This window comes from Leguminivora glycinivorella, chromosome 1, assembly GCF_023078275.1.
Source record: "Leguminivora glycinivorella isolate SPB_JAAS2020 chromosome 1, LegGlyc_1.1, whole genome shotgun sequence".
NCBI classification, from domain to species: domain Eukaryota; kingdom Metazoa; phylum Arthropoda; class Insecta; order Lepidoptera; family Tortricidae; genus Leguminivora; species Leguminivora glycinivorella.
The window spans coordinates 33,053,769-33,081,730 of NC_062971.1; the positions used below are offsets into that span (position 1 = coordinate 33,053,769).

General features: G+C 39.5%; 2 protein-coding genes across 2 annotated transcripts in view; one reads left to right on the forward strand and one right to left on the reverse strand.

Moving 5' to 3' along the window:
- Positions 1 to 21,970, forward strand: part of LOC125225234 — a 54,908-nt gene extending 32,938 nt beyond the window's left edge. Inside the window, 7 exon segments of the mRNA XM_048128844.1 lie at positions 2,565 to 2,608; positions 8,874 to 9,038; positions 10,233 to 10,333; positions 15,830 to 15,968; positions 18,349 to 18,425; positions 21,437 to 21,568; positions 21,758 to 21,970. Coding sequence (XP_047984801.1) covers positions 2,565 to 2,608; positions 8,874 to 9,038; positions 10,233 to 10,333; positions 15,830 to 15,968; positions 18,349 to 18,425; positions 21,437 to 21,568; positions 21,758 to 21,970 — 871 coding nt within the window.
- A 2,144-nt stretch (positions 21,971 to 24,114) lies between these two features.
- On the reverse strand, positions 24,115 to 27,491 carry LOC125230715. Its single transcript, XM_048135978.1, has 2 exons — positions 27,115 to 27,491; positions 24,115 to 25,984 (listed from the first exon to the last, which is right to left on the reverse strand). The coding sequence occupies exon 2, from the start codon at positions 25,907 to 25,909 to the stop codon at positions 24,287 to 24,289; it is 1,623 nt and encodes a 540-aa protein (XP_047991935.1). The 5' UTR covers positions 25,910 to 25,984; positions 27,115 to 27,491; the 3' UTR covers positions 24,115 to 24,286.
- Positions 27,492 to 27,962: the final 471 nt, after the last annotated feature.

A 27,962-nucleotide genomic window follows, 5' to 3' on the forward strand; every position in this document is an offset into this window, starting at 1 on the left:
TTGCGAATACCTAAACCACCAAACCGAATAGGAAGGGATGCTTGAGACCAGGAGGCCTCACTCAAATGAATATTTAGGATTGTCTCTAAACTAATTTTGATTAAATCATCTATGGGTGACAGTAAATTTTGATGTTTCCAGGAAGGACAGCAACGGAGCACATAATGTAAATTTAGGGACAAAAAGACAGAATTTAAGAATTACGAGAGCATAATGAGGGCTAATTTCGAGTAACCGATCAGTGTGACATTTGAATTTAGATATGGAATTAGAAACGTAACCGGGAAAAGATTCTTCAAATACGGGAGAACCCAGGAGGCTAAGGGAATACTTGTCTACTAATTTGATATTGGGGGCCAGAACGTCAAATTTTGGTTTAAAATCAGTGAACGTATAAGAAGGCTTTTGAATAAAAAGTTCACATTTGCTGAAATTCAGCTCTAGACCAATAAGTTCGAAACTGCTTTTTATGGTCGCCTCTTAGGGTACCGTCATCTAAATACCAAACATTGAATTTTTATTTTAAGTTTTTAATTATTGGATTTATCGCCAAACTGAAAATAGCTGGGCCGAGAGGGTCACTTTGCTGACAGCCAACTTCAGATGAAATTTCGTGTGTCTTATACATTAATTTGGATGACTCTGAATAGCAATAGAAAAGGTAATTGTATAGTTCTGGAATTTTATTTTTGATTTCTGTCAGCAAAGTGTCTCTACTAACTGAATTGAATGCATTTTTAACATCAATTTTGACTAAAATTTCACAGTCGTCTAGTGAAAGGTAGGTCCGAAGGGCATGGACGGCTGCCTCGCAACCCACCTTTCGTGCCAAAACCAAGCTGAATAGGCTCAAAAAGAGATTGCAATTTGGATCTAACGTGTCTAACCGCAATTTTTGATGCGAGACGCCTCAGTGTGGACCCCACCGCAATGGGTCTCACCCCTCCGTCCTTTTTGGTTAGGGCAATCAGGTTGGCACCGTATAGAATGGGTAGAATTTCGGAATTGATTTTGCCTGAAAACATAAAATTTATTAATTTTGTGAGGGAACAGATAAGCTGCTCAGCAGCGTCTCCTACGGAGTGAGAGATTAGGTCTTTCAAATGTTGGGGCGAGATCCCATCCAGGCCGGCCGCCGAACCGTTTTTAATTTTTAAAAGAAAATATGGCGTCGACAACGTCTTTGCCTTCGATTTGGAGACAGGCCTGGTCGGCTGTAGGTGGAGCCAACACGTGTGGCACTGAAGGAGCCGGGGGATGTTTGGAAATTAATGCCGAAAGGGTGTCAGGAGTATCTGGCGATAGCACGTCGCTTGTGAATAGGAGCCGAGCGGCACCTTTAAGATCACCGTCGCTAATTTTATTTTCAATCAATTTCGTTCTATTGCAAGCGCGGATCCAGCTTCGTGCCCAGGGGGGGGTCACGTGGTAAAGGCCCGGGGCCCCAGGGGGGGGTCACGTGGTCTATATGTATGGCCAACTTAGGCTCCAGGGGGGGGGGTCATGACCCCCATGACCCCCCCCCCCCTGGATCCGCGCATGTTCTATTGAAGGTGTATGAGGCGCAACTATTAGAGGAAATTTGTGGAGCAGAATTTGAAACGCAATTATTTTTGATTTTTTGTGTTAAGGAAATTTTGTTATCCTTTTTGGCATGTAGGATATTGAAAGAAAAGAGGAAAAGATTATGCCAATCATCAATTTTATTATTTTCTACGCATTTTACAATTAGGCCTGAAAGGTGCTTAGCGACTGTGATCCTGGCGCCGCGCGGAACTCTTTTAACAACGGGCACATTATTTTTGAGTTCGCTAAGGTATAAATGGAAGGGGGTAGAATTTGGTTCGTCAGAAAGGGGAGTGGACAACACAGATGGGTTGAAATTTAGAACAGCGTCATTTTGGCTGATACACAAACGGTGCTTTTTGGTAATGTGAATATTCAGGCCTCTCTGGGTTTTAAAAGAGTTGTCGCATTGGTCACAAAAGAAATCCACATGCGTGGTGCCATCGAAATACAATAAAGTTCGTAGGCGTAAGGCGTTGACGTGGGCCGTCAAAGCGACACGGCGCAGCCAAACAAGACCGTACCGTCTGAAACAAAAAGATATGTTATTATTTGTTCAGTATTGGGCCTGCCCACACTGTTGCACAATATTTTGATTGTTTTGGATAAGATAAAAGTGATTTTAGGCAAGTAGAGCCATGTGTAATTTGAAAAATTTGCCAAAAATATCGCTGTGCAAAGTGACAGACAGAAGGTTGACGTTTTTTTTTTAAGTTATATTTTAAATATTACGGCTTTATTTACTTGTCGCATAACATTTAGACATGACTTATTCTTTCGTTTTCTTTCACTTTAAGGTAGTGTTAAGTATCGAATGATATTCCGTGTAATCTTATTCCGTTTCCATAGTCTTTATTATCGTCTTAGTTTAACACTTACGCATCCAAGAATCCGCCTGGTAGGCACGGGCAGTTAAACTTCTGATTTCCGACATAGTGCGCCATCTCTTGTCTGGTAGTAAATGTGTTAAATCGATATGTTACAACTTCTGTCCACAGATACACCAACATTGTGGAGCCGCTGCTCGGCTCGGTGGTTCACAGTTCACAGTTATTCACAGTTATTTATTCATTAACAATATTACATTGTGTTTGAATCTTAAATCTAGGCACACAAGATCAAAACATAATATTCACATGCATGCAATAACAAAACATAATATTTAGAGAAACATAACATTCAATAATTCATTTGTCAAAATAGTGAGGAGGAAGAAAAAAATACAATTACATAACAGAATTTAAAGAATAATAATTCATTAAAAGATGCATTAAAAAAAAAAAAATATATATATATATATATAGTAAAATAAATGTCCACAAGAAAATTACTAATTAACATTAAGTTATTAAAAGGTTAAAATAATATTGAAAAGATAAAGATAGAAACCAATTTAATAGACAGATATTGCCAAAGACATTACGTAACAAATACAAACAAAAGTAATCTACAATGTATTAAGAATTATTATTAATTTCCAATGTCACAATAAAAGAATTCATCAATAGAATAGTAACATTTTTGAAGCAAAAATGAACGCAACTTAATTTTAAAGGCATCGGGGTCACAAATAGATTTGAGCTCAACGGGTAATTTATTATAAACTTTAACACTTTGGTAGCAAGCACAGTATTCAGCTAACTTAATTTTGGGTGTAAAAGGGCGATTTAAGTTCTTTGTTCTTGTTGCCAATCTGCGCATCCTATCATCCTCTGTTTCAGTTGTTATCAGAGATTTGACTAAATCAGTACAAAGTATTAAAATGTATAGACTTGGCACAGTAAGAATTTCTAGTTTGTTAAAGAACTCCTTGCATGAAACCCACTGCGGCACACGTACCAGTATTCTTAGCGCTCTTTTTTGAAGTAAAAAAGCCTTTTTAATATTGTAATCATAAGTAGCACCCCAGAATTTTATGCTATACCTTAATTTTGATTCAACTAATGCATAATATACTGCCTTTAATTGATTTATCTCGATCACTTCTCTTAGGATTCTTAAAGCGTAACATGCGGAACTGATTGTTTTATCTACTTGATCTAGTTCCTGCTTCCAGTTGAGAAATTCATCAATATAAACACCAAGAAATTTGACACCTTCAACAGAACATATTACCTCATTATCAAAAGTAAATTCAAGCTTATTGTGGTTCTTGCGATCACTCTTAAACAACATTACGCTAGTTTTATCCGTATTAAGTTTTAGGTTATTTTCTTTAAACCATGCATGAAAAACCGTGAGAGCAGTACTTACCTTATTTTTAAGGTCATTTTCGTTATCAGCTCTAATAATTGCATTAGTATCGTCAGCGAATATCACTACGTTCAAATCTGTTATTGAAGTTTGTACGTGTTTTATGACATCATTAATAAACATGATAAATAATATGGGCCCCAAAATAGACCCTTGCGGAACGCCCCTTGTTACGGCGGTTACTCTAGATTTGAAAGTTCTCTCTTGGCCTTCAACTGTATTCCTTATTTCAACATATTGTTTTCTATTTTGTAAGTAGTTTCTAATTAAGTCAAGAATCCTACCTCTAACTCCATAATACTCTAATTTTTGTATAAGGATCGCGTGGTCTACCGTATCGAAGGCAGAGCTCAGATCTAAGAAAACTCCCGCTACTTTAGAACCGTTGTTAAGGTTTTGTACTACGTCAGTAAGAAGAGTATCTATAGCGTTCGTTGTGCCGATATTTCTCTGATAACCAAATTGTCTAGGATCTATTACGTTTTGCAATCGCAAATGAGTACTGAGTCTCTTTTTGATAAGTTTCTCGAATAATTTTGACATTACTGGTAACAAAGAGATGGGTCGGTAGTTTTTTGGGTCACTCTTTGTATTTTTTTTATGAATAGGAATGATCTTGGCTATTTTGAGCTGATCAGGGAAACTGCCTAATTCGTAACACTTATTGAAAAAATATGCTAGAGGCCCCGCCAGTAAATCTATGTTATCTTTGAAGATTGAAATCGGCATTTCGTCATTTCCGCAAGATTTTTTGTTTTTCATAGAAGAGACAATACTTTTGACTTCAGATGGTGTTATTGACCACCATATCATATCGTTATAATATTTGTTTACACTACTCTCTAACATTTTATGCGCAGTGTTAGTTTTTATTACGTCTACATTTTTACCGTAATCAAATTTATTTGAAAAAATATCAGCTACTTCTGTTGAATCACATATGACTTTGTTGTCCATTTTAAGCTGTATAGATTCTTGTCTATTTTGTTTAACCTTATTTCTACACTTATTTACTAGTTTCCAAATATACTTTACAGAATCAATTGATCGATCCAATTCTTTTTTAATTTCAAGTCTCCTAGCGTGTCTGATTACTTTTCTATAAAGTTGAATGTATTTCTCACGATATTTTACAACTGTAGCATCACATTCAGACTTACAAATGGAGTTAAGAGCTCTTTTCATTTTACTGGATACTTTTATGCCTTTAGTAACCCATTTTATCTTTTCCTTTCTATTTAACCAGATTTTCTTCTTTTTTTTCACAAAACATTGTTGAAATAATTCTTTTAGCTTCTCTAGATATTTATTTACTCCTAGCTCATACCAGTTAATGGATTGTAACAGATCTCTAAATTTATTGTTATTTGTTTTGTTAAACAATCTTTGCTCTACATAAATGAAATGTGGCGATGTTTTTACATTTTTTACTTGAAAGAAGAAATCACTGAATATACCAGCATGCCCATCTGCTATGTTGTTATGATCAATAGTGGAATTTATGATAGCTTCATCAGACACATTAGTGATTATGTTATCAATACAAGACATTGCGTTATTTCTCCTAAACGTCGGGTCTTTAAATAATAATTTAAACCCATAACAATTCAGCAATGATATAAATTCATCTCTTTTTTTGTCCGCTACAAGAAGGTTTATATTGAAATCTCCGCAAATAATACACTTTTTATTAACAAAATGATCTAATAACAATTCTAACTTTTGCATGAATTCATTAAGTTGACCTTCTACAGGACTTCGATACAGACAGATAACGCAAGTATTGGTAAGACTATCTCTAACTCCACATACTTCAAAACAGTCCCTCGTGTACAAGTTATTGCAAATTGGCAAGTCCTCACATTTCCTGCCGATTGATGCTAGTATTAAAGTGCCGCCTCTTTTTTTGTTTTTCCTTGTGTTATGAGCAGCTAGATAATAATTCGACATAGAAAAAGAAGAAACAGATGTATCGCTCAAAAAATGCTCACTTAAACATACATAGTGCAATATTTTTTCCTTTTCATCTATATAAAGTTCTAACTCATGACACTTATTACTTACACCACAAATATTTTGATGATAAATATTCAAGTTACTTTGTTTTGTCTCTTCATCAGTAGAAAATTCATGTGCCCTATCTACGCTTTCACAGGATATATCAGATCTAGGTACGAAAAAACGACAAGTCTGTTTTTTCATTAGTGTCTACCACAATACGTTGACTCGGACGATTGCCTTGGTTTTGATATGCAGGGTCTGTGAATTGTGGTCCAACGGGTTGTAATAGCTGATTTGCCTGCTGGACGCGGGCTGATTGCTGTGGTGGGGGGTACGGCGAAGGCCCAGTACTCCCTGACTGCTGGGGCTGCTCGGACGGCTGAGGCTGGGTCATCGCAGGCTGCTCGGCCTGCCGAGGCAGGTCATGCTGCGGGGGTTGTTCTGGTGGATGTATCGGGGGTTGCATGATTTGTTGGAAGTCAATCACACATTCTTTGCCGTTTATGTATAATCGATTATTACGTATAACTGCATAATTTCCATTTTTACGTGCGTTTCGTAGACATTCTCTCATATGATTCCTATGTTTTAGAGCAGTGCTATCCAATAGTTCGGAGACCGCATAGCCAGTTTTATAAAAGCAAGATGCGTTTTCAAGGACATATTTTTTCATGCGGTAACTAATTAGTTCAACAACAAGCGGGCGGCGCGCCCCTTTGTTGCCGATTCGTTTTGCCGTTTCTATGTAGGGATTAATATTGATACCTAATAATGCTTGAAACATAGCACTTATTCGAGGATAAAGGTCTTCTTCGGTCTCTCTATGATACTCATCGAGTCCATATAAAACAAACTTTTTTCCTTTTGATTTAATGAAGGAACTGAATTCGTATTAAATCGAGCTTGAAGTTCGTGTAACTGCATTTTTATCGTGTTATGTTCGTTTTGTAGCACCTTCACGAGTCTATTGGTGTCTTCTAATTGTTTTGATAAAGTTTGCTGTCGATTTTCAAGTAGATTATTCCTTAGACCGAAATCATGGGTGACCTTGTCCACTGCCGCTCGTATTTCTGAGTGTATTAAGCATTTCATGTCATTTAAAATGGTTTCGTTATGCTTACTTAATTTCGTATCGAGTAGAACGCTAATTTGTTCGAGCGTTATAGTGTTTACGTTGGATTGCGGTATCATAGGCCGCTGGGCCAAGCTATAGCTAAGTATATCGAGCCTTGAGTCGTCCTGACTAAGGTCGTTCATTGATATATCTTGTGCCGGCGTTGCATCATATGGTTTTCTTACAGGTGTGTTATCATTTCTTTGTCGTTTCGTTATATTTGAGCATGACGAGCAGATCCATCTACGCTCGAGTTCTGTTTTGTTTTCCGTGAAATAGGATATTGTCATGCCTAAACACCCATAATGATAAGTATAGCTACACGCAACACATCTTACTATCTCCGATTTGACAATAGGATCGTTACACCCAAAGCAATTCATCTTTATTTATTTAGAGACAAATATTTGCATTCAATAATTAGTTGAATAGTTGCGTAGGCCTATTTTTACGGCAACGTTTTTATGTTCGTGGGCGGAGCTTAGAATCAGACGTAGTCACAGATAACTGGTTATCTCGCTCAGTTGCTGCGCTGTGTTTATTATTGTTTCACTCACTCTTGTACAATGTTCGATCGACGGGATATTGAAATTGATTTTTAGAAGAAATCTAGTTTTTATAGGATAAGACACGATTAGTATAGTCCTGGCGATTATGTAGGTCAATGAAATACACCATTAATTCACTATAACAAAGGAAATCAGTCTCACAAGATTCAGCACTTAAATGTCACTTTGTCCGTTCGCTGCCGTGATTTAAAAATAGAGTAATTATTTCACTAATATTCACGGTTCATCCATTGTTTATAATAAAAGTATCACTCAGTTTACTCAATTAACACGTTTTTTCGTATTTAAATACTTGAATTAATTTATAATCACTAATTAACGCTGAGGAGATCTGAATAGGTGCTCACTAGCGCCACCTCTTGGCGGTTGCAGATCCGTCGGTTATAAACAGTCTAAAGACCAATTGGCGACTTTGGATCACTTATTCGAGATCTTCTAAATCTTATTAGGCGTGCTAGATCGATTACTAACCTGGGAATAGAGTGCAATCATCAGGCATGACAGACATATCGCGCAACCGACGCATTGACGAGTTAGAGTCCGGCGCGGGCCTTAGATTACTCTACCAAGTTATCGTGGCCCAAGGCATCGAGTTGTCATCTCAAATCTCAATCTGAAGAACCGACGCACCACGATCGCGACCGCATGAATGACCCAATAATTACCAATCCGAAGTAAAACCTAGTATTTAGCCAACCAACGGCGGTACACGCTCGAAGAGACTGAAATTATTACATTTCGGTTTTTTACCGATTGGCGTCACAGGTTTTAATGGTTTTTGGTGGATACTTAGTAAATAGAAATACATAATACCTACAGTTGAGTCCTATTTTTATGACGTGTTAACGGATTATCGATTAACTTTAACTTCCGTTAAATCTACCGAAATGTATCGCTTTAACGATTAACGAAGTTAACTTTTTAAGTAACGGATTAACGATTATCGAAGTTAACTATTTGATTAACGGTGCCCAGCTATGCTGGGTGCGATAGCGGGCCGGCTTGATAGTCGCTATATGCAACACTGGTCGAACCTGCACCTCTCCCTAGCAAATTTTGAAAAATAGTATATAGTAAATATGTAGTAATTAGGTACTAAGGAAACTAACATAGTGGTAGTATTAGGTGTAAGTATTAACCTCGTATGGATTTTGTGGTCCGAAATAAATGATTTTTATTTTTTTTTATTCAGTCTATGTGCTTTAACATCTTGCTGCCTGCGGCCGCCTCTGTCCGGTTATTGTTTCCGGTCCGGTTATTTACACTACAGCTCTCGCTAAGTAATGATATCTTCACCTTTATTAGCTCAGCTTCACCTTATCCAGTCTTGAATACCTCATGTACCTTACGTTATCATCAATTTTCTCCAGTACGACACTACCTCCCACTTGTCCTCAGGTACTGCGCGTTGCTCGCGGATTCGGACGCCGACGTACGCGAACCGGTCGAGTACTACCTGTCGAGCTGCCTCACTTCCGACGCTATCTACCACCACTTCGTCGACTGCATCAAGCACTATAACAGCTCCCGATCAGGTATTTCTCTTAGTTAGCGAGAAGGCAAGTTGGTAACCGGTTGTATATTACTTAAGACGCTACAGGAGCGACAATGCTAAAATGGGAAGAAGCCCCCCCCCCTTTCAATTTGGGAATTCTAGTTTAATATACTAGCTAGTACTAACGGCATCGATTGCAGACGTTTCTGCTAATCAGAAGTTAAAATTAATATACTAGTGTTATTAACTAGATTTATCGAAAAAAAATTTGTGCATTAAGAACAACCCAGTTAAAAGATATTACGAAAAACTCTTTAAAATCGAGGAACTCAGTTAAAAGATATTGCGAAAAAATCTTTAAAATCGAGGTTCCGCTCTCGACTGTTTCCTCCTTCAAAAGTTAATCAAGCGGAATGAAATAATATGTGTCGGACCGTTTAGTTTTTTTGGCTAATTGTTACCAATCTTGAGTATCACATCTTTTTTGCGCCATAATGAAAAAGGCCGTTTTTGGAAATTTTTGATTGGCTCCAGCGTCTTTAAAAATAAAAATATCAAAACGGTCCGACACAGATAAAAAAATAATAATAATCTGTTGAAAAATTCATTGCTCTATCTTCAAAAACCAGGGAGGAAATAGTCGAGAGCTTTTGTATGGAGAATTGACCCCTTCTGTATCATCTTAAAGCTCGGTCACACATGCGCGTTTTGAGAGCGTAGCGTTAGCGGAGCGCAATGATAGCGGTGCGCCGGACGCTGGCGTTGCGCCCAGCCGGCGAATCATGCTGCCAATTTTATCACTTATCCACGTGGATAAAGCATCCGTCACGCTTTAGCAAGTATGTCAGTGTTAGAGTGACAGATGTCTTATCCACGTGGATAAGTGATAAAATTGGCAGCATGATACGCCGGCAGCGGACGTTGGCGGAAACTAACGAGCGCGGATTGGCAGCGGAATGCGCTCGCCGCATTCCGCTGTGCTATCAAAACGCTTTATGCGTGGCGGAGGCTTTAATAAGCTGCCTCTCGAAAGAGGTTGCTGTGGCGTGGGTGCGAAGAATGACGGAAAGAAATCAGATGACGGAGATCGAATGTAGTGCGTAAAATACCATAAAAATAGTTCTATGGCTATGACGGATCGTATTTTCACGGCTTTGGATCGGACGTAGTGCAAAACCGCACTAACACCTGATTCCATCGATTACTTTAAATGTGTGAGTGACATTGGTTTCAGAGAGCATATCGTTCGACGCCCGCCAGCTGATATACGACGTGATGCTACAGCGGTTCTCCATCGTCCAGAAGCTCAACGTGCAATGTCGACTGGCGAGAGAGGTAGTCACTACTTACATTACGTCATTTCGTCACTACTTTTAAAAAAACTTGTATCTTCGTCTGTCAATGAAAAGAAAATTGTAGTAAGTATGTATGGAACGCATATAGACTTACTGCGTTTTAACTTTGAGGAACAGCGTGAGATACGAGATTTTTTAAAAGTAGTGACGATTTATTCATTACCTACGTCACGCTAAACTTCGAGATTTTTGAAGCACGCACTCTCCCCTATGTAGCACCTAATATTGATGTAACTCCGCCCGTATACACAGATAAAGTCTAAGAAATAACCTAACCGCAAAATTAAAATTTTGAAAAAACCCCCGACTGCGACATAGTAGACCGATGTTCATGAAACATGGCTAAGAACACTCCCGACTAACTCAGCTTTCAGACAAAAAAAACTAAATCTAAATCGGTTTATCCGTTCGGGAGCTACGATGCCACCGACAGACACACACAGAGACAGACAGACAGACACGTCAAACTTATAACACCCCTTCGTTTTTGCGTCGGGGGTTAAAAAGGTACCTTGCAAGCACCAAGAAACATGTATGATCGTCTAAATGGTTATTCTCGGCTAGATGGCGCTAACATTAATATTTGACAATTTTAAGACATATCAGCAGGGCAATCATGGTAGCGCGATAAACGATAAAACATAGGGCCGTCCCTATCGCACTTACAAATAGTGCAATAGGGACGGCCTGATGTTTTATCATTTATCGCGGGACCATAATTGCCTGCCAGGTTAAAAATATGTGCCAAATTGTCAAAAAATACGCCGATCCAGTATGTAATGTAGGTAAGGGACATAGGAATTATTTACATGAAACTATACATATATTCCAGTTCGTTCCCATCGCGGAAACGAAATAATGGAACACATACAATTCTCATGACATCAATGCACAGCATGACAAATACGCCTCGGAAACTATTTCAAGGCCTAATACTTTAATGCGTGCTTAATAAATAAAATTTTAATTTGTTCTTAGAGCACATAGGTCCCTTTTAAAAGTAATAAATACGAATCGAATTGATTGTCATTTCAGTTATTAAAATTGACTTTGCAACAAGTTACATTTTTAAAATTAGAAGTATTAGTCACTACATATTATCTAGACTAGATAACACCAAAGACCTATATAACTTCGTATAGACAGATAAAGTCAAAAAAACGTACCTCAAAACCATACAGAATTAGGTACGGTGAGCTAGATGGCGATACACCTTTGGGGTACGCTCGGCTAGATGGCGCTAATATTAATATTTGTAATTTTAAAACATATCAAGCTAAGAATATGGGCCAAATTGTCAAAACTGAGGTTCAAAAGTTTTAAGCCTGTGTCGAGAGATGGCAGTCTATGCACTGTGATTGTAACTGTCAAAGTAAAATGTGTACATTTTACTTTGACAGTAACTCTCTTTAATACTCTATCCTCTTTGATAACACTCAGTCGAGTCATAATTGTAATTTGTAGTGCTGTCGAGTGCACGGTGACGTCATTTTCCTGCATGCGATGGTAAATTTGAAGCGGCCACGTAGCGGCTCGTTAGCTCAGTAGGTGAGAGCGTCGATATACTCAAGGACATGATCATCGGAGGGCGGAGGTTCAAATCCTTCACGAGTCAAACTTTTTGCATTTTAATTTAATTTATTTTATTTTTTACGCCTAATCTGTAGCAATAAAATATTAAATAGAATTAAATATGGAACGATTTGTTTTACGTCGTTCGATTTGAATACGAAACAAATTCAATACCAATGTGGAAAGATTGTTAATTTTTTTTGCATATTCGTAGTAAATTGTCTGACGACTGAAATAAATACAAGTTATTCCTACGATATGTAAGGGATCATCCATTAGTTACGTCACACTAAAAACATGATTTTTGACCCCTCGCCCCTCCTTGTCACAGCTGGTCACATTTGTTAGACTCCCCCCCTCCCTAGTGTGACGTCACATATTTTGCAAATTTACACGTAGAAATTATTGAATGAAAACAGCGGTTTGAAATCAATCTTATTTCGATTTATGTACTTAAGGTGGCTCGTTTTCCATACAAAAAACATCTACCATTTATTTAGTCACCGCACACTACAACTAAATAAAAATATGCGCATACATCTACTATACATTATCCATCGTCGCAGTATTGAACGAAATACATTGTTTCATACAGAAATCATGGACAAATCCATGTGAATTTTTTATTCATTTTACGAAAATGTGTGTGCCAAATTTTGTGTACAGACACAGAGCCGTCATATTTCGCGCATTTTTAGTTGACATTGTCATCAGTGACACTTGGCTCTTGACAAGTAATTATTTAAAGATATTGGTTTACTTAACTCAAACAGACTCAGAAATAATGACGCATTTTGTCAATAAAGATACATATCGTGTATTTCGACACTGCTAGTGTAAATCGAAATGGCGTCTCGGTCAAATGCATTGACTATGAAACAGGAGATCTCGAGTTCGATTCCGGGCTCTTTTTTAATAATTTGAACTTTTTTTGGATTTATTAAGTTTTATTTTTATTTTTTAATAGAATAAATATTCTATTAAAAAAGACTCTTACTATATTTCTTTCCTATTTTTTATTTTCATACAAAAATACATTACAATCTTTATTATGCCTTTGTTGATAAAATAAAATATTACACGTCAGGTCAGGTACATAGGTCATAGTGTGGCATAGTATTAGTAATTTAGTAATGTGCTGACTTCCTTACATTTACTGAGCTAGTTGACCTATGTTATTGTTGTGTGAATGTTTTTCTTCAACAACTAAATAGTTATATATATGAATATGTATGTAGGTATGTGGGTAGCTTTTGCACATTGTAATTTTTCCTCAGTCACCCGCTGAGCTCAGAGACCACGAACGCTGTAGTGTTCGAAACGTCGGGATAAATTGTAAATTCATTATACACGATTTAATCCGTTTTCATAGTTTTTATTTCATGAGTAACTATCGCGGTAACTGAAGACAATATTAACTAAATGGTTACAAATAATAATTATCATCAATATAATCTGGTCCAGGCAGGCAATTATGGTCGCGCGATAAATGATAAAACATCTGGCCGTCCCTATAATCGCACTTACTAATAGTGCGACAGGGACGGCCTGATATTTTATCGTCTATCGCGCGACCATGCTTCCCGTGCTGTACTAGCTTTAGCCCGCGGCTTCGCTTGCGTTAGAAAGAGACAAAAGTAGCATATGTCAATCCGTCGCTCCGTTTGGCCGTGAAAGACGGACAAACAAACAAACACAAATTATCTTTGGTGAAACAACGAATTCTTCCACTTCAGATTATAGAGTAACCAGCTTTTCCCATTTATAATAAACTAGCTTTTGACCGCGGCTTCGCTCGCGTAAGAAAGAGACAAAAAGTAGCCTATGTCACTCTCCATCCCTTCAACTAAATCCCCTTAAATAATCACGTCAATTCGTCGCTCCGGTTTTGCCGTGAAAGACGGACAAACAAACAGACACACACCCTTTCCCATTTGTAATAGTATGGATTTGACATTATTATTTATATTTAAATAATTATATATGTATAGCCCAATTTCGTCGGTAACAGCGTGTTATGTAATGGCGTCGTTGGGGAACAATCGTCTGTCACGCCGTGAAGGTGCGTTCGATTCCCAGGATTATATAAACTTTTTGTATTTTTTTGGATATAAATTTCGTTTTTTTTATTGACTGAGCAAGAATGGAGAGCCGAAGGTATCAATTTTGTCTTAGAGAACATATTGATTTTTTTATTGTCATTTCGATTTTCTATTTATTAAGTTGAGATATAAAACACAACTTTTAATACCCTCGCTAAATATAATATTTTATCGAAATCACTCCTTAGATAAAAAAAATAGTGTCACATAGTGTTGTGTTCCTGCCGGTGAGTAAGGCTGCCAGAGCTCAACGAGGGTGCGGGGTGCTGACGACGGGAGGACTTACGGAACTAATTTGTTCCGTCTATTGTCCTTTGAGTCGTCGGCAACCCAAACCCTCCTTTGAACTTGTACACTCCTTTTTGCTGTGCATACGCAGCAAAGGGGAGTGTACAAGTTTCTAATGGGGCGGCAACGCGCAAGCGACACTCTTCGAGTTGCAGGCGTCCATAGGTTACGGTGACCGCTTTCCATCAGGCGGACCGTATGCTTGTTTGCCACCGACGTAGTATTAAAAAAAAAAGATAAAAAGTCCTGGATTCGAACCCAGTACTTCCATGCAAATCATGCGATGGCACGTATTTACCGCAAGGCTATTTAAACAAGCTGTCGCCGCGTGAAATTATCGACTAGAAGGAATACAAAAACACTGTTTGTATGTGTGAGTGGTACTTAAAAATAGTGTAAAATAGTAAATTTATTTACATTAAGGGGATTAACGTTACAATGAGAAGTTGAATGTTTGTTGTAATACGTCAATTTTAATATTAAATGTTCGCGAAGCATAATTGAAAGTATATAAATGCCTGTACGACTCCACAAAAAAAATAAGACTGGTAATTTGCAGATTAACGCCATCTAACGCAGCCTGAGCTTCGGGTAACCTAGGCGAGCCACCTTAAATTATTCTTCACCACACCAGCAGGTAAAGGCTCTCTTGATAGGTACTTCAAAAACGAATGACAAAGTTTTATTTTATCTAAAAGAGTGCTCAGTAATTACATAGAAATTTTAACTTGAGCTGGCTGTGGCTGGTAGAATAAACGTTTGAATGATAGTTTTGATTCTTACATGTTAAAAAAATATGAATCAAACTAATGATGTTTTGCAGTTAATATTTTCCACGTGTTGGTGTGTGTATGTGACAAATTTATTTAACCTACGTGCCTTGTACACACCGAAACGCTCAAGATTCCACATTCTGAATCGGTCGACATAACAATCGGTATCTTATATTTAATTTTATAACCAGATGCAAAGCCGAAAATAGGTGATAGTCTAGGCCATTTAGAACACTTTTAGCTATATGTACATGGCTTAGACAAATTTATTTTATGGTATACGATAGACATTTTACAACACGAAATAAAACCAAAACAATTACCTACAGTAACAAGAGTACGCTTATCGATTTAGTCTGAAATTTTGGAGTTTTCACTGAGAAGTTTAAAAAAAACGACGAATAAGTTTTGTCCAAGACATTTATAGCTAAAGAATGCTCTAAATGGCCTAGACTATCGCCCAATTTCGGCTTTCCATCCGGTTACCGAACATCCTGTATTTGTATATGTTTATGAGGTTTTCATAAAGTAACAGTTTAAAGTTCGTGTATTAACCCTTACATTATGATAGATTTTGAAATGTGACGTCACGAAATTTAGGACACCTCCCTCCCCCTTGTCACACATTGTCACACTTCGTCGACCCCCTCCCTCCCCCTTAATGTGTGACGTAATTAATGGAAGATCCCTAATACGAGCTGTAAGGAATATGAAACTCTTACCTTTCATCTTTTAACGCAGGTGCTTGAGAACGCCGCTGAATGGATAGAAGAGAACGGCGAGGAGGACAAACCGGGGGGGCCGACGTTCGAGCCCGACATGGCCGCCACGCTGCTCGACACCATCACTCTGCTCTGCGGGACCCGCATGAAGCTACCCAGTACGTACTCGGGCATATTCAGAATTTGGGACCCCCAAAGTTGTTAACAAAAATTAACTCACTGTCAGTTTTGTGACGATAATAAGCTACGAGACTCATATCAAATTTGACACAATAAATGATTGTCTTCTGTAGTATTTGACATAATAAATAAATATTTATAGATTTTGGGTATCAAAAGGGTATGATGTTGATGACTGCGTATTTTCGATTAAAAATGTGTGATTCAAATTTTTTCATTTATTTTGGCCACCGAAAACGCTGTCAGCGATGTAGTGAAGTCATCGAATTCGAACCTTACTGCATGTCAAAACAATCACTGACATATTGAACTTTGCCGTCATACTTAAAAGTCAGAAAATGTTGTTTTCGAATAGAATGACTGATGCACAGAAAATCTATACACCGTGTTTCACTTAACACTAAAAACCTGAAAACAGTTTGTTCAGAATCGAGAGTAGAATCGATTGAGCTATATCTTGATGGGGGTAATATTTTTATTTAAATTAGTATTATTAGTTATTTTTTACGTGCCCATTCTATTGTACTCGTAATACAACATTGTGTATATCGCATTGCTAGAGGTTGTTTACCTTTTTCAGTATTTAGGGGTATTAATACTGGCTGGTTACTTGGACGATTATTTTTTCCGCTACTAGTTTGACGTTGTTTGTCAGTTTAATCTTAATGTTTATCATAAGTCATAACAAATTGAACTCGTACCTAATTACAACCTTGTCATTTTGAATATTGGGTTTAAATTTGCTTACTGCGATTACCTGTCCAATTTGAAGTTTACTGTGATAAAGCTTTAAAGTGTTTTACAGATGTCGTTGCAGTAACGTACACAAATAAATAGTCTTATGGTTTATGATGGTAGTTAGCAATTATTTTATTGAGTGTAGAGCTAAAAGTCAAGTAGAGCTGTACAGAAAATTAAAAATTCAATTTAAAAAAAAGTAACGATCAGATTAAAAGATGAATACTCTAGATGAGTTTAAAAAAATAAAAATCAGTTGGGGTGTCTGAGGTTTTGAGTGATACCGGAAACACGTTGTAGATTAACATGACTGTGTTGCTTTCGACTGATTACGTAAAAGTATACTTTAAAAATATTTTTTGTTGTTTTTAGGTCATAATAAAATATCGCAATATTTAATTTCGGTTAATTGGACAATACTTAATCATATAAGACAGACTTTAAAAAAGGGTCAAGTAGCCTATTAAGCATGAAAAGTTTTAGACAGATTTTATGCTTAATTGTCGTCACAAAACTGACAGCGAGTTAATTTTTATTAACAACTTACGCTAATTCTGAAAATGCCCACACACTACAGCACCACTACAGTATAATAAAGAGTACTGTCGTACAGTATGGCTGCTCCCGCTCCCCGCTGAAAGTGCCGGCCATCCTCTCTCGGTTATCTCACAGTTACCGCCTGTCAAAAACGCTACTAGTCGACCTGTCATATCTCACTCATACAAGCTTGGTACGCGTTCATCTACACGTGCTTAGAATGTGTGCTAGGAACGCGCCTCTTTCATATATTTGATCGCCAGTGTCCGAGGTGTGACAGCTCAGCGAGCGTAGCAAACTAGTGTGATAAGAAAAGGACGGCTTGACGTGATAAAGTTTATCACGCTAATGTGCTAGGCGGCGCAGGTCCACTGTATGACACAGCGGGAATGGAGAGACAAACTGGGAGAACTTGATGTGGTTACCATAGTGTGTACGTAATGTGTAATGTGTACGTACTGGACACATGACTTTTCTGGTCTTGTCTATGACATGACCTATAGTCCTATTGTCTATGACATGACCATATATATGGTGGACTTATCTATGACATGACTGGTCATATGACTTTTTGAGGGCGACACGACGAGGTATTTTGCGAGCGGCATTATGCTTATTTATTATATAGCTCTTCTAGTTCCGTTCTGTAGAACAAGTATAATAGCTCGTATCAGTTCCTTGCTTTTTGTACTTGACGCAGCCTGTTTAGCTTAACACGGCGGGCGAAAAGCTAACGCTTTTCAGTCCGAGGGCAAAATAAAGCAATAAAAGCATGTCTCACTATTCGACTGTCATTTTGGTCATATTGCACTTGCAGAAAAAAGAGAGGGAGCGATGGCACCGTATCGAAACGTCGCCTTCGGTCACAAGCTTCTCTTGTCAGCTATGTGGCAGAGTATGTTGCTGTCTTTTACCAACCAAAAGCGGTATTTGCCGGACATTGCACTCTCGGGCATTGTATATGTACATTGTACAGTCCTTTTTTATTGGTCTGACTAATCGTTAGTTACAGCTACCATTATTTGAACTACTGTTGAAGAATTTTAATTCGTACATTACTAATCATTCTAATTATTTTTACAGAAAAACCTGACAAAACTGGCGATGTAGCCGACATAGACGACCTCCAGGAAAGAGTCACTACTAACATCGTGTCTCATGTAAGTTTGCTTTTCCGTATAAATTCACAAGTATTATAAAATATGTTAGTATGCCATCGTTATTTTCATTCATTAACTACATTAATACAATTCAGGTATTTGAAAGAGTTAGTTTTTGATAGACTGACTGTTCGAATTTATTGCCCAAGCGAAACATTGTCGATCTTCTAGTAACCTGGCGCCCAACCATATACATATGTACCTCGTATTAGAAATATAGGTTTTCAGTCATGAACAAAAATGTAGAAATTTTTCAATGTTTTAGTAAATATTTTATAATAATTTTATATTATATGGACGCTGTCAGGTAGAAGAAGTTCGGAACCAACACGTTTCTAAGGTAATTTGTTCCATCGAAGCAGAGAATGAATACAATAAAAATATCTGTGCTTTGACGAAACCACTTAGTTTTTCTACGTGTAATAATATTTATAATCAGGATGTTACGGATATAATTCATTACAAAAAATGTATAAGAAAATTAATATAAGAATACGAATTGTTATGTTTTGTAAGCTAGAGCTGTGAATTTCACGACCTTCCAAAGCCGTATTTCTACTTTTATAGTTTTGCTGAAACTTAGAGCTGCAGGTACTTAATAAAACGGCTCCGTAACATCCTATCTGTATTCACACAACGGGTCTATACAAGTTTTTAATTATTTCATTATGTATCTATACGCTACAAAAGGGATATAGTATAACTGCGCTTTTGTCGTCTGTATTGTCATACGAATACGTCATTAACACGGTCGTCTTTTGTCAATAACAAAAATAAAATACAAAAAGTTTGACTCGTGAAGGATTTGAACCTCCGCCCTCCGATGGTCAAGAACTTGTGTATATCGGCGCTCTAACCTACTGAGCTAACGAGTCGCTACGAGACCGCTTCAAAATTACCATCGCATGCCGGCTAATGACGTCAACGGCTGTCTACGTGCGGGCATGAATCAGATTGTTTTTGTAGATTATCTGAGTAATCACAACACATCGGTAACTCCTACTCAATTTATCTCTATGAGTAATATTTGTAATTGCATAAAGGTGTCGGTTGGAGAGTTAGATTTGAAAAGTAAATTATTATACATAATCTCAATAGCGTAATACAGTGTGAATTTGGATAGTGGGTCAGTAAAGCTACTAGATCCCTTGCTACGCGAAAACGAACTTCATGCAGGGTGGGAGATAGAAATCGCATTTTGACAAACTATTTTTCATGCTAATCGCTTTCCTCACGCACCATCAAAATACATCCTATATAGAGTGATGCGTTAATGAATTAGTGGAAATGTACGTAACTGCAACGATAACAGACGATTAAAGCGCGACTGACTGGTGCAGGATCCGTTTTTAATACCTAATTCTGGTTTTACCAGAAATCGGCATTATCGTACGGTTTTTCAAAATTTTCTCTATTTTGTAAATGAATCGGCTATAAAATGTATTTTACCTAAAAAAAGAGTATACGACAAAAATATATCCTGTATTTTCCATTTTCATATATATTTACTTGTGCTTTTTACTTCGGAGTGGCGTAACTAGGGTTCTTATTATGTCGATAATGGCGCCATAGAGCCGCTGAGCGGAATATGTTGTTTTGTTCTTTCCTAGTTACGCCAATGAAACAACTAAATTTCAGGCATGCGCTATTTTATTACCTGTTATAGATTTGTTAACGTTAACATTAAATTATGGATAAATTGTATTGAGCTTAAGTGATTGGTCAGTTCACAGTAGGTATAAGTAGTTGTTAGCGCTGGAAGTTACCAGCAACATGCCGAGATGAGATTTCCTGTTTATTTTTTCTTTGTTTTTTTTATAAATGTTATAATGTATAATTTGTCTTTTTGTCTTATCTGTGTTTACGAATAAAAATTATTCTATTCTATATATATGGATAAACCACAAAACGATTATTTATTTTCACACAACGTTTTTATTTCAAAGCAAGAAACCTTATATAATTGCATACCTATATTAAATAACATCACCAGTTGTTATTTACTATTTTCTGTCTATTAGTACAGGTCAATTCACAAGAGCTGGCACGAATGGAACGAATGTTTGAATGAAAATATGCATGTGTGTGACAGATTAACCAATAAAATGGTGGCTCTTGACAGTTACGACTGTATACCAATACAGGTGTCACTCACACAATCAAAGTTTCGTTCATTTCATTCGTGCCAGCTTTCGTGAATCGACCTGTATAACATGAGGGCACTAAATTATGAATTCTTGTAATCACACAATTGTTTGATCTATGTAGATTGTAATAAAATAACAGTTATTGGTAATTTAACTGATGATATAATTATTCGTATCTGTAGGCCTGGCACATGATTGCCGCGAGAGTATGTCGCCGCGAGATAGATGACCCGTCTTCTTCTAACTGTATTAATGACATAAGGACGGGTAGTCTATCTCGCGGTAATCATGTGCTAACCCTGCTGGTATCCGTATGACACAAGGTATAAATTAAGTTTGATGATTTGTGAAAAAGGTATCGATGTCTATGCATGTTATTGTAATGTTTACTGTTGCAATTATAAATTATAAAACTATGTCTATTATAGAATGGTTGCAAAGTAGTACATTTGTGCTAAAATTAGATTTCTGGCATCGTGTATTCTGCAGTATAAACTAAATATTAAGTCGATATGGTGGGAGGGTGTTTTGTAAGATTGTTGATTATTATTTTAAGCTCTAAAAACTCTTAGTAGTAATAAAATGGTAACATCTTCACATTCACAAACATTAGCTCCCTTAATTGTTGAGCCAATGGTCCTGTCCTGGGTTCGAAATAAGTTCGAATCCCAGTAAGGGCATTTATTTGTGTGATCAGCACATATATTTGTTCCTAGGTCATGGATGTTTTCTATGTGTATATTTATTATAATAATATGTATCGTTGTCCGAGTACCCTAAAACACAAAACTTCTTGAGCTTATCATGGGGCTTGGGTTAGTCTGTGTAAGAATGTCCTATAATATTTATTTATTTATTTTGTAGAAAATGAAGCGCACCGTAGCGGAGGTGTTAGTGCCGGCCGTGCTCCGGTTGCACGCCAAGGTCAAGTACGGGCAGATCTCCACGTACCTCGTGCGCATCGCCAACGAGCTGCTCGTCGACTACCGGCAGGAGGTCAGCAGTTGCAATTTTGTATATTTATGTACTTCATACGAAGTAGAACATGGCAATTATATTTACGTAATAAAATCTAAAAATTTTTTTGTGAATATTAAAACTTTAAGAAGTTCAAAATATCCTCCACATGCGGCAATCGATCGGACGTGAAGGCTGAACGCTCACATTTTCTGTCAACCGCCACAGATCTCGGAGCTGATCGAGAACGACGAGACGCTCGTGGAGCGCATGAAGGTGTTCCAGGAGTTGATCGGCGTGGACAACATGCCGGTGTGCGGCAACACGCGCAACCTCGTCACCAGCTCCGCGCCGCCCGAGCCCGACACCCCCCGCGCGCGCCGCCGCCCCGCGCGCGCCCCGCGCCCCGCCCCGCCGCGCAAGCGCGCGCTGCGGGTGTGACCGGGCGCTAGTCGCCTGCAGCACCGTGCCGGTGTGCGGCAACACGCGCAACCTCGTCACCAGCTCCGCGCCGCCCGAGTCCGACACCCCCGCGCGCGCCGCCGCCCCGCGCGCGCCCCGCGCCCCGCCCCGCCGCGCAAGCGCGCGCTGCGGGTGTGACCGGGGCGCTAGTCGCCTGCAGCACCGTGCCGGTGTGCGGCAACACGCGCAACCTCGTCACCAGCTCCGCGCCGCCCGAGCCCGACACCCCCGCGCGCGCCGCCGCCCCGCGCGCGCCCCGCGCCCCGCCCCGCCGCGCAAGCGCGCGCTGCGGGTGTGACCGGGGCGCTAGTCGCCTGCAGCACCGTGCCGGTGTGCGGCAACACGCGCAACCTCGTCACCAGCTCCGCGCCGCCCCCGACACCCCCGCGCGCGCCGCCGCCCCGCGCGCGCCCCGCGCCCCGGCGCCGCCCCGCCGCGCAAGCGCGCGCTGCGGGTGTGACCGGGGCGCTAGTCGCCTGCAGCACCGTGCCGGTGTGCGGCAACACGCGCAACCTCGTCACCAGCTCCGCGCCGCCCGAGCCCGACACCCCCCGCGCGCGCCGCCGCCCCGCGCGCGCCCCGCGCCCCGCCCCGCCGCGCAAGCGCGCGCTGCGGGTGTGACCGGGGCGCTAGTCGCCTGCAGCACCGTGCCGGTGTGCGGCAACACGCGCAACCTCGTCACCAGCTCCGCGCCGCCCGAGCCCGACACCCCCGCGCGCGCCGCCGCCCCGCGCGCGCCCCGCGCCCCGGCGCCGCCCCGCCGCGCAAGCGCGCGCTGCGGGTGTGACCGGGGCGCTAGTCGCCTGCAGCACCGTGCCGGTGTGCGGCAACACGCGCAACCTCGTCACCAGCTCCGCGCCGCCCGAGCCCGACACCCCCGCGCGCGCCGCCGCCCCGCGCGCGCGCCGCGCCCCGGCGCCGCCCCGCCGCGCAAGCGCGCGCTGCGGGTGTGACCGGGGCGCTAGTCGCCTGCAGCACCGTGCCGGTGTGCGGCAACACGCGCAACCTCGTCACCAGCTCCGCGCCGGCTCACCAGCTCCTTTTAAAGATTCATCTTAAAAGACTTCATAGAAATACATTGATACAAGCGAAGCTTGCTATTGTTATGGATAATAAATAGTTTACATAGGATTACACATTACAAAGAGTATTTTCGGAAAAATTGTTAAATTTTTATATATTTATACAAAGATTTAAATATGTGTAGATATAAGTATAAATATTAATAAAAATACTTATAAATCACCTTTAGGTATTTTATTAAACGTAAACTAAAATCCAAAACAAATTGATGATTTTGTAGAACCACATTATATTATAAATTTATACCCTAGACAGAACGGTTTCACAGCCAGGCGACGAGGGCTTTAGGCATTACTATTAGGTTTACCTGCGCCTCGGGGAGGGCGTTCTTTCGCCACTGTTTCCGGCACGTGTGATCAAGACCTAAGCTTATTGCACCGACTTTGCAATAACATTATTGTCTCACTAGCTTTAGCCCGCGGCTTCGCTCACGTTAAATTCTAAAATTGCGGAATGCTCCATACAAGCTTCCACCCCTCATTTTGGAAGTGGGGGGTTAAAAAGAGATAAAAGGTGTCCTATGTCACTCTCCATCCCTTCAACTATCTCTACTTACAAAATCACGTCAATACATCGCTCCGTTTTGCCGTGAAAGAAGGACAAACAAACAAACACACACTTTTCCACTTATAATATTAGTATGGATTTGACAAGCTGCTGCATAGTTAACTTGGAATGAATCTCTGTACGGTCAACCAATTTGAATCCTAGGCCACTCTAGAACCCTGTCTCATTTAAACCATGTTCTATTTGCCATAAGAAGTCACATTGACGTTGACTGTGCAAAGGTTCTACAGTGGCCTAGGATTCAAATTGGTTGACTGTACGTTAAATATTTAAAAAAGTACAGTAGCAAAACTATTGAGTGAAAAAGACCAATGCGGTTGCCAACTGTCAAAGGTATCATTTATGTAATTAATAATGTAGATGGCGCCAGCATAAGATTTATCTGTTTCTAGTTTTGTTCTATGAAATTGGATAATATTAAAATAGGAATGGATGAAAGGAAGAGAAATAAAAATTATGATATATTTCTATAATAAAAATATACTTAAAACAACTACGCTCGTTGTACAATGAAGTCGTCACTTGAATGATTTTTTATAAAATTAGGGCTTAATTGAGATGAATAAATGATTAATAAGACTAACACGTTGAAAATACTGGACATAGTGAAAATACTGGTTGAAAATACTGATCGATTTGCTAACCTTATTTTACAACTTTTTTAATTTTGTTCAGATCCTTGGGCGTTAGCGGAGTCTCTATAAGCTTTTTCAAGTCATCTGTAACCGGCGTGTAGTACACCAGAGAATTCCTGTGCCGCGATATGCCCACCTGCATGTGAGGGGCCGACTTGTACAACTGCTCGTCCAGGTTACGAGACATGCGCACTATCGCCACGTGCTCCGCCTCCTTGCCCTGAAACTCGTGTATAGTGGACACGTTGTATTTCGCTTCCTTCATTATCTGCTTCTCGGCCTGTTTAAACACAAGATATTTGACATCTTTAGTCTTGGGCACGCATTCGAGCCCGGTGAACTTTTGGCATTTCATGCTGCGCGTGACCTCCGACGCGGAATACACTCCACCCTCATACTTGTCAGCGATGACGGCCATCACGTCCACGGGGCATCTATACGAAATGTTCAACGTCTCCGTACCTTTGAAAAAGGTTGACGATTTATCATAAAGCAGGTTAACCGACTCCACTCTGTTGATGTATCCGAGTTGATTGGGGTCGCCCAGCAAGTACATGGTGTGGCACTGGCTGAATAAGCACACTAAGAACAGCTTCCCGGGATGTTCCATGAGAGCTTCGTCCATCCATACGGTGCCATATTTGGCACGGCTGTGCAGTAAATAGGAGTCGATGGTCCTGTAAGCACCCCTGTATTGGCTCGAGTCTCTGGAGTTTCTCAAGGCTCCCATGCGGGCGCGGATATCCCCGGCGCCTTCAGCGCAAGACGTCAGCACGAGGCTGCCCGGTTGATGATTTTTTATTATATGTGTGGTCTTCCCGCAACCGGGAACTCCCACTATAAGCTTCAGAGCGGGCAGCGAAAATGCACCAAACATTGACGGAGCGAGTCTCGTCCTCGCAAATAAGTTCAGCTCCTGCCTTAGAAACGTATATCTGCCCACTAATAAAAATCTGTTACTTGGCCTAACGGATTTAACAGCCACATTAAATTCTACGAAAGCTTCTCCATCATAACAATATACGTATTTTGATTGTTTTGATTCTATTAACCATTTTAGTGATATTCTATCATACACTGCATATTGTTCCTTATTCCTTTGGCATTCAAGCACCAACTTGTCACTTAAAGGAACTGACAACTTTGAATACATATTAGTGTAATTTTTCTTTGCTTCTTCGGAGACATAGCCCCATAGGCTTCGGATTTCTATCATAGCGTTGATTGCCCTGTCTCGGCCGCTTTGTCCCTGCTGGTATTTAGGTTTAAAAGTGAGATTGACATCGCCTCTACTTGGAGCGCCGCGATTTCGATCGCCGCTGATCTCATCGAGTGCATTTTCGATTTCATCAAAGCTAAAGTCTTCAGGTACATCTCCGACATCATCAAACCAAAAATCTGCGGGGTCATCTAAGTTTTCGTCAAACAAACCAAAGTCGTAATCATCATAGGGGTCGTCTTGGATTTCATTAAAGTCATCGATTGCATCTTGGATATCATCGAAGTCGTCTTGGATTTCATTAAAGTCATCGATTGCATCTTGGATATCATCGAAGGGGTCGTCTTGGATTTCATTAAAGTCATCGATTGCATCTTGGATATCATCGAAGCAGTAAACATCCCGGTAAGACATTATTCTCCTGTTTCTTATCTTATCTTGACCAGCACAAACGGTACTTATTATTCTCGCATGCGCCTTGGTCGGAACCTAAAACACACAGAAGTTCAAATAAAATATTTTTTAGATGATAGGCAAGCGAGCAGACAAATCGCTTGATAGTAAACGATTACCGCTACCCGCGGACACCCGAAACACCAGAAGGGTTGGAGATGCGTTGTCGGTCTTTTAAGATGCGAGTAGGTACGCCCTTTTTCTTGAAAGTTTAAAAGTTCTATCGGTCCGGAAATGACGCAGGTGTCTATTCGTAAAATAGTAAAGCATTATGGAATTGTCTTATTAGTTATTACTTATATGTAGTACCCAGATAGTCTTTACAGAATTAACCCCCATCTATTATAATACCTTCAAAGGAAAGAAGTACCTAAAATACTACCTAATCTAAAGTTCTGTGAATTCCGATAGAGTTGCGTAGACTAAACAAATAACAGACTTCATTCAGAAGAAACATTGTATCGACGGCGAAGTAACAAGAACTCCTAAGTACAGGTCGATTACAAAGATATGTATAACTTTTTCACCTTATTACAATGCAATAAGGTGAAAAAGTGGATACATATTCTCTGCAGTCGACTGTACTTAGGAGTTCTTGTTACTTCGCCGTCGGTATGTGTTTCCTGTAGCCTTACAATGTAACTTGTTTTTTCTTTCTGAACAGATTAATATGGAATTTCTGTCTAAGTGAGAAGAATCAAATTTGCCTACATTCGTTTTTAAAAGTACATATAATGGCACATACAATACCAGTCAATAATATATCACATTCATTTTTTTTTCTGTGGAACTTATTTTAATATATGTAACTGTTTCCCATCTCGCTTATTTCTGTAGTTTAGTAGTAGGCCTTTGCGCTAGAGATGAAAACCTATATTTAATTGCAGTATTCATCGTGAAATTCATGATTTTACACAAAAGCACTTGTAAAATATACAATCTACAAAACACACAAATGAGACAGTAAATCATTGGCCGGTACACGTAAAATAAAATGATTCCAAAAATAATCTTACATAAAAAGGTCGAGCTTTCTTGTCTCAAAATATTTTTCTCTGGCGGAAAATATTATACGACATTTGTACGCGCTTTAATCACTCATGAAACAATCAAACATGTTTAACAGCAATCATTTAATTTTTGAAAGTAATAAAAACAAATCATACCTGTATTATGTAGAACGGCGGGCTGCTTCAATTCGTACCAATTGGCCGACGTGACACTTCGATTACCAGTGCCCACAAACTACTAAGAAGATACTACCCAGTACCCAGTCAAAGAGAATATAATCACTACGTGTACCCAGTGCCCAACGGCCACGTACTGGCAGCTTCTAGTTAAGTAAACATACTTCGAGGGGTATTCCCCCGATTCGCAAGGGAACGTTCCATAACAGTTAAAATAAAATCGCATAAGTTATTAAGAAATACATTTTATGAGTTAAGTAGGTACTATAAATAATTAAGCAGATAATTTATAAAAATTACCTATCACACAATTTTTCTCAAAAACAAACAAAATAAGAAATAATCCTACGGTTAAAGGTTTTAGGCTCCCCACAGACAGTCTTAAAAATTCATAATCTTAAAAAAAACTTGTATGCAATCTGACAGTTCAGATCTGTCAGTGTCTTGTCAGTGTCAGTTTGAACTGTCAGATTGCATACAAATTTTTTTTAAGATTATGAATTTTTAAGACTGTCTGTGGGGAGCCTTAGGGCAGATTCGTTTTGAAACAAACCATCCATCCAATATGTAAGCCGTAACTTATCGTACCCAATGAGATCGCACCACATCAAGTAATATAGATGACTGTTTGGGTTTATTTTACTCGGAAATCTCAGAATGATTTGTACTTTCCGGCCTTAATCATGAAAAAACGTACAGTGCGATAGTCTGTTAAGGCTATTTTTTCTTGCTCTCATTACCGTGAAAAAAATCCAAGGTCGCCGTACAGAGCGGTCTTTTGTTACCTACTTTACTGGTCAAGTCTGTCTCGTTTGAACATGAAACAT

Bases quoted from the DNA above. Each gene is read 5' to 3' on its own strand.
- LOC125230715 (XM_048135978.1), bottom strand. From the start codon at position 25,909: ATGTCTTACCGGGATGTTTACTGCTTCGATGATATCCAAGATGCAATC.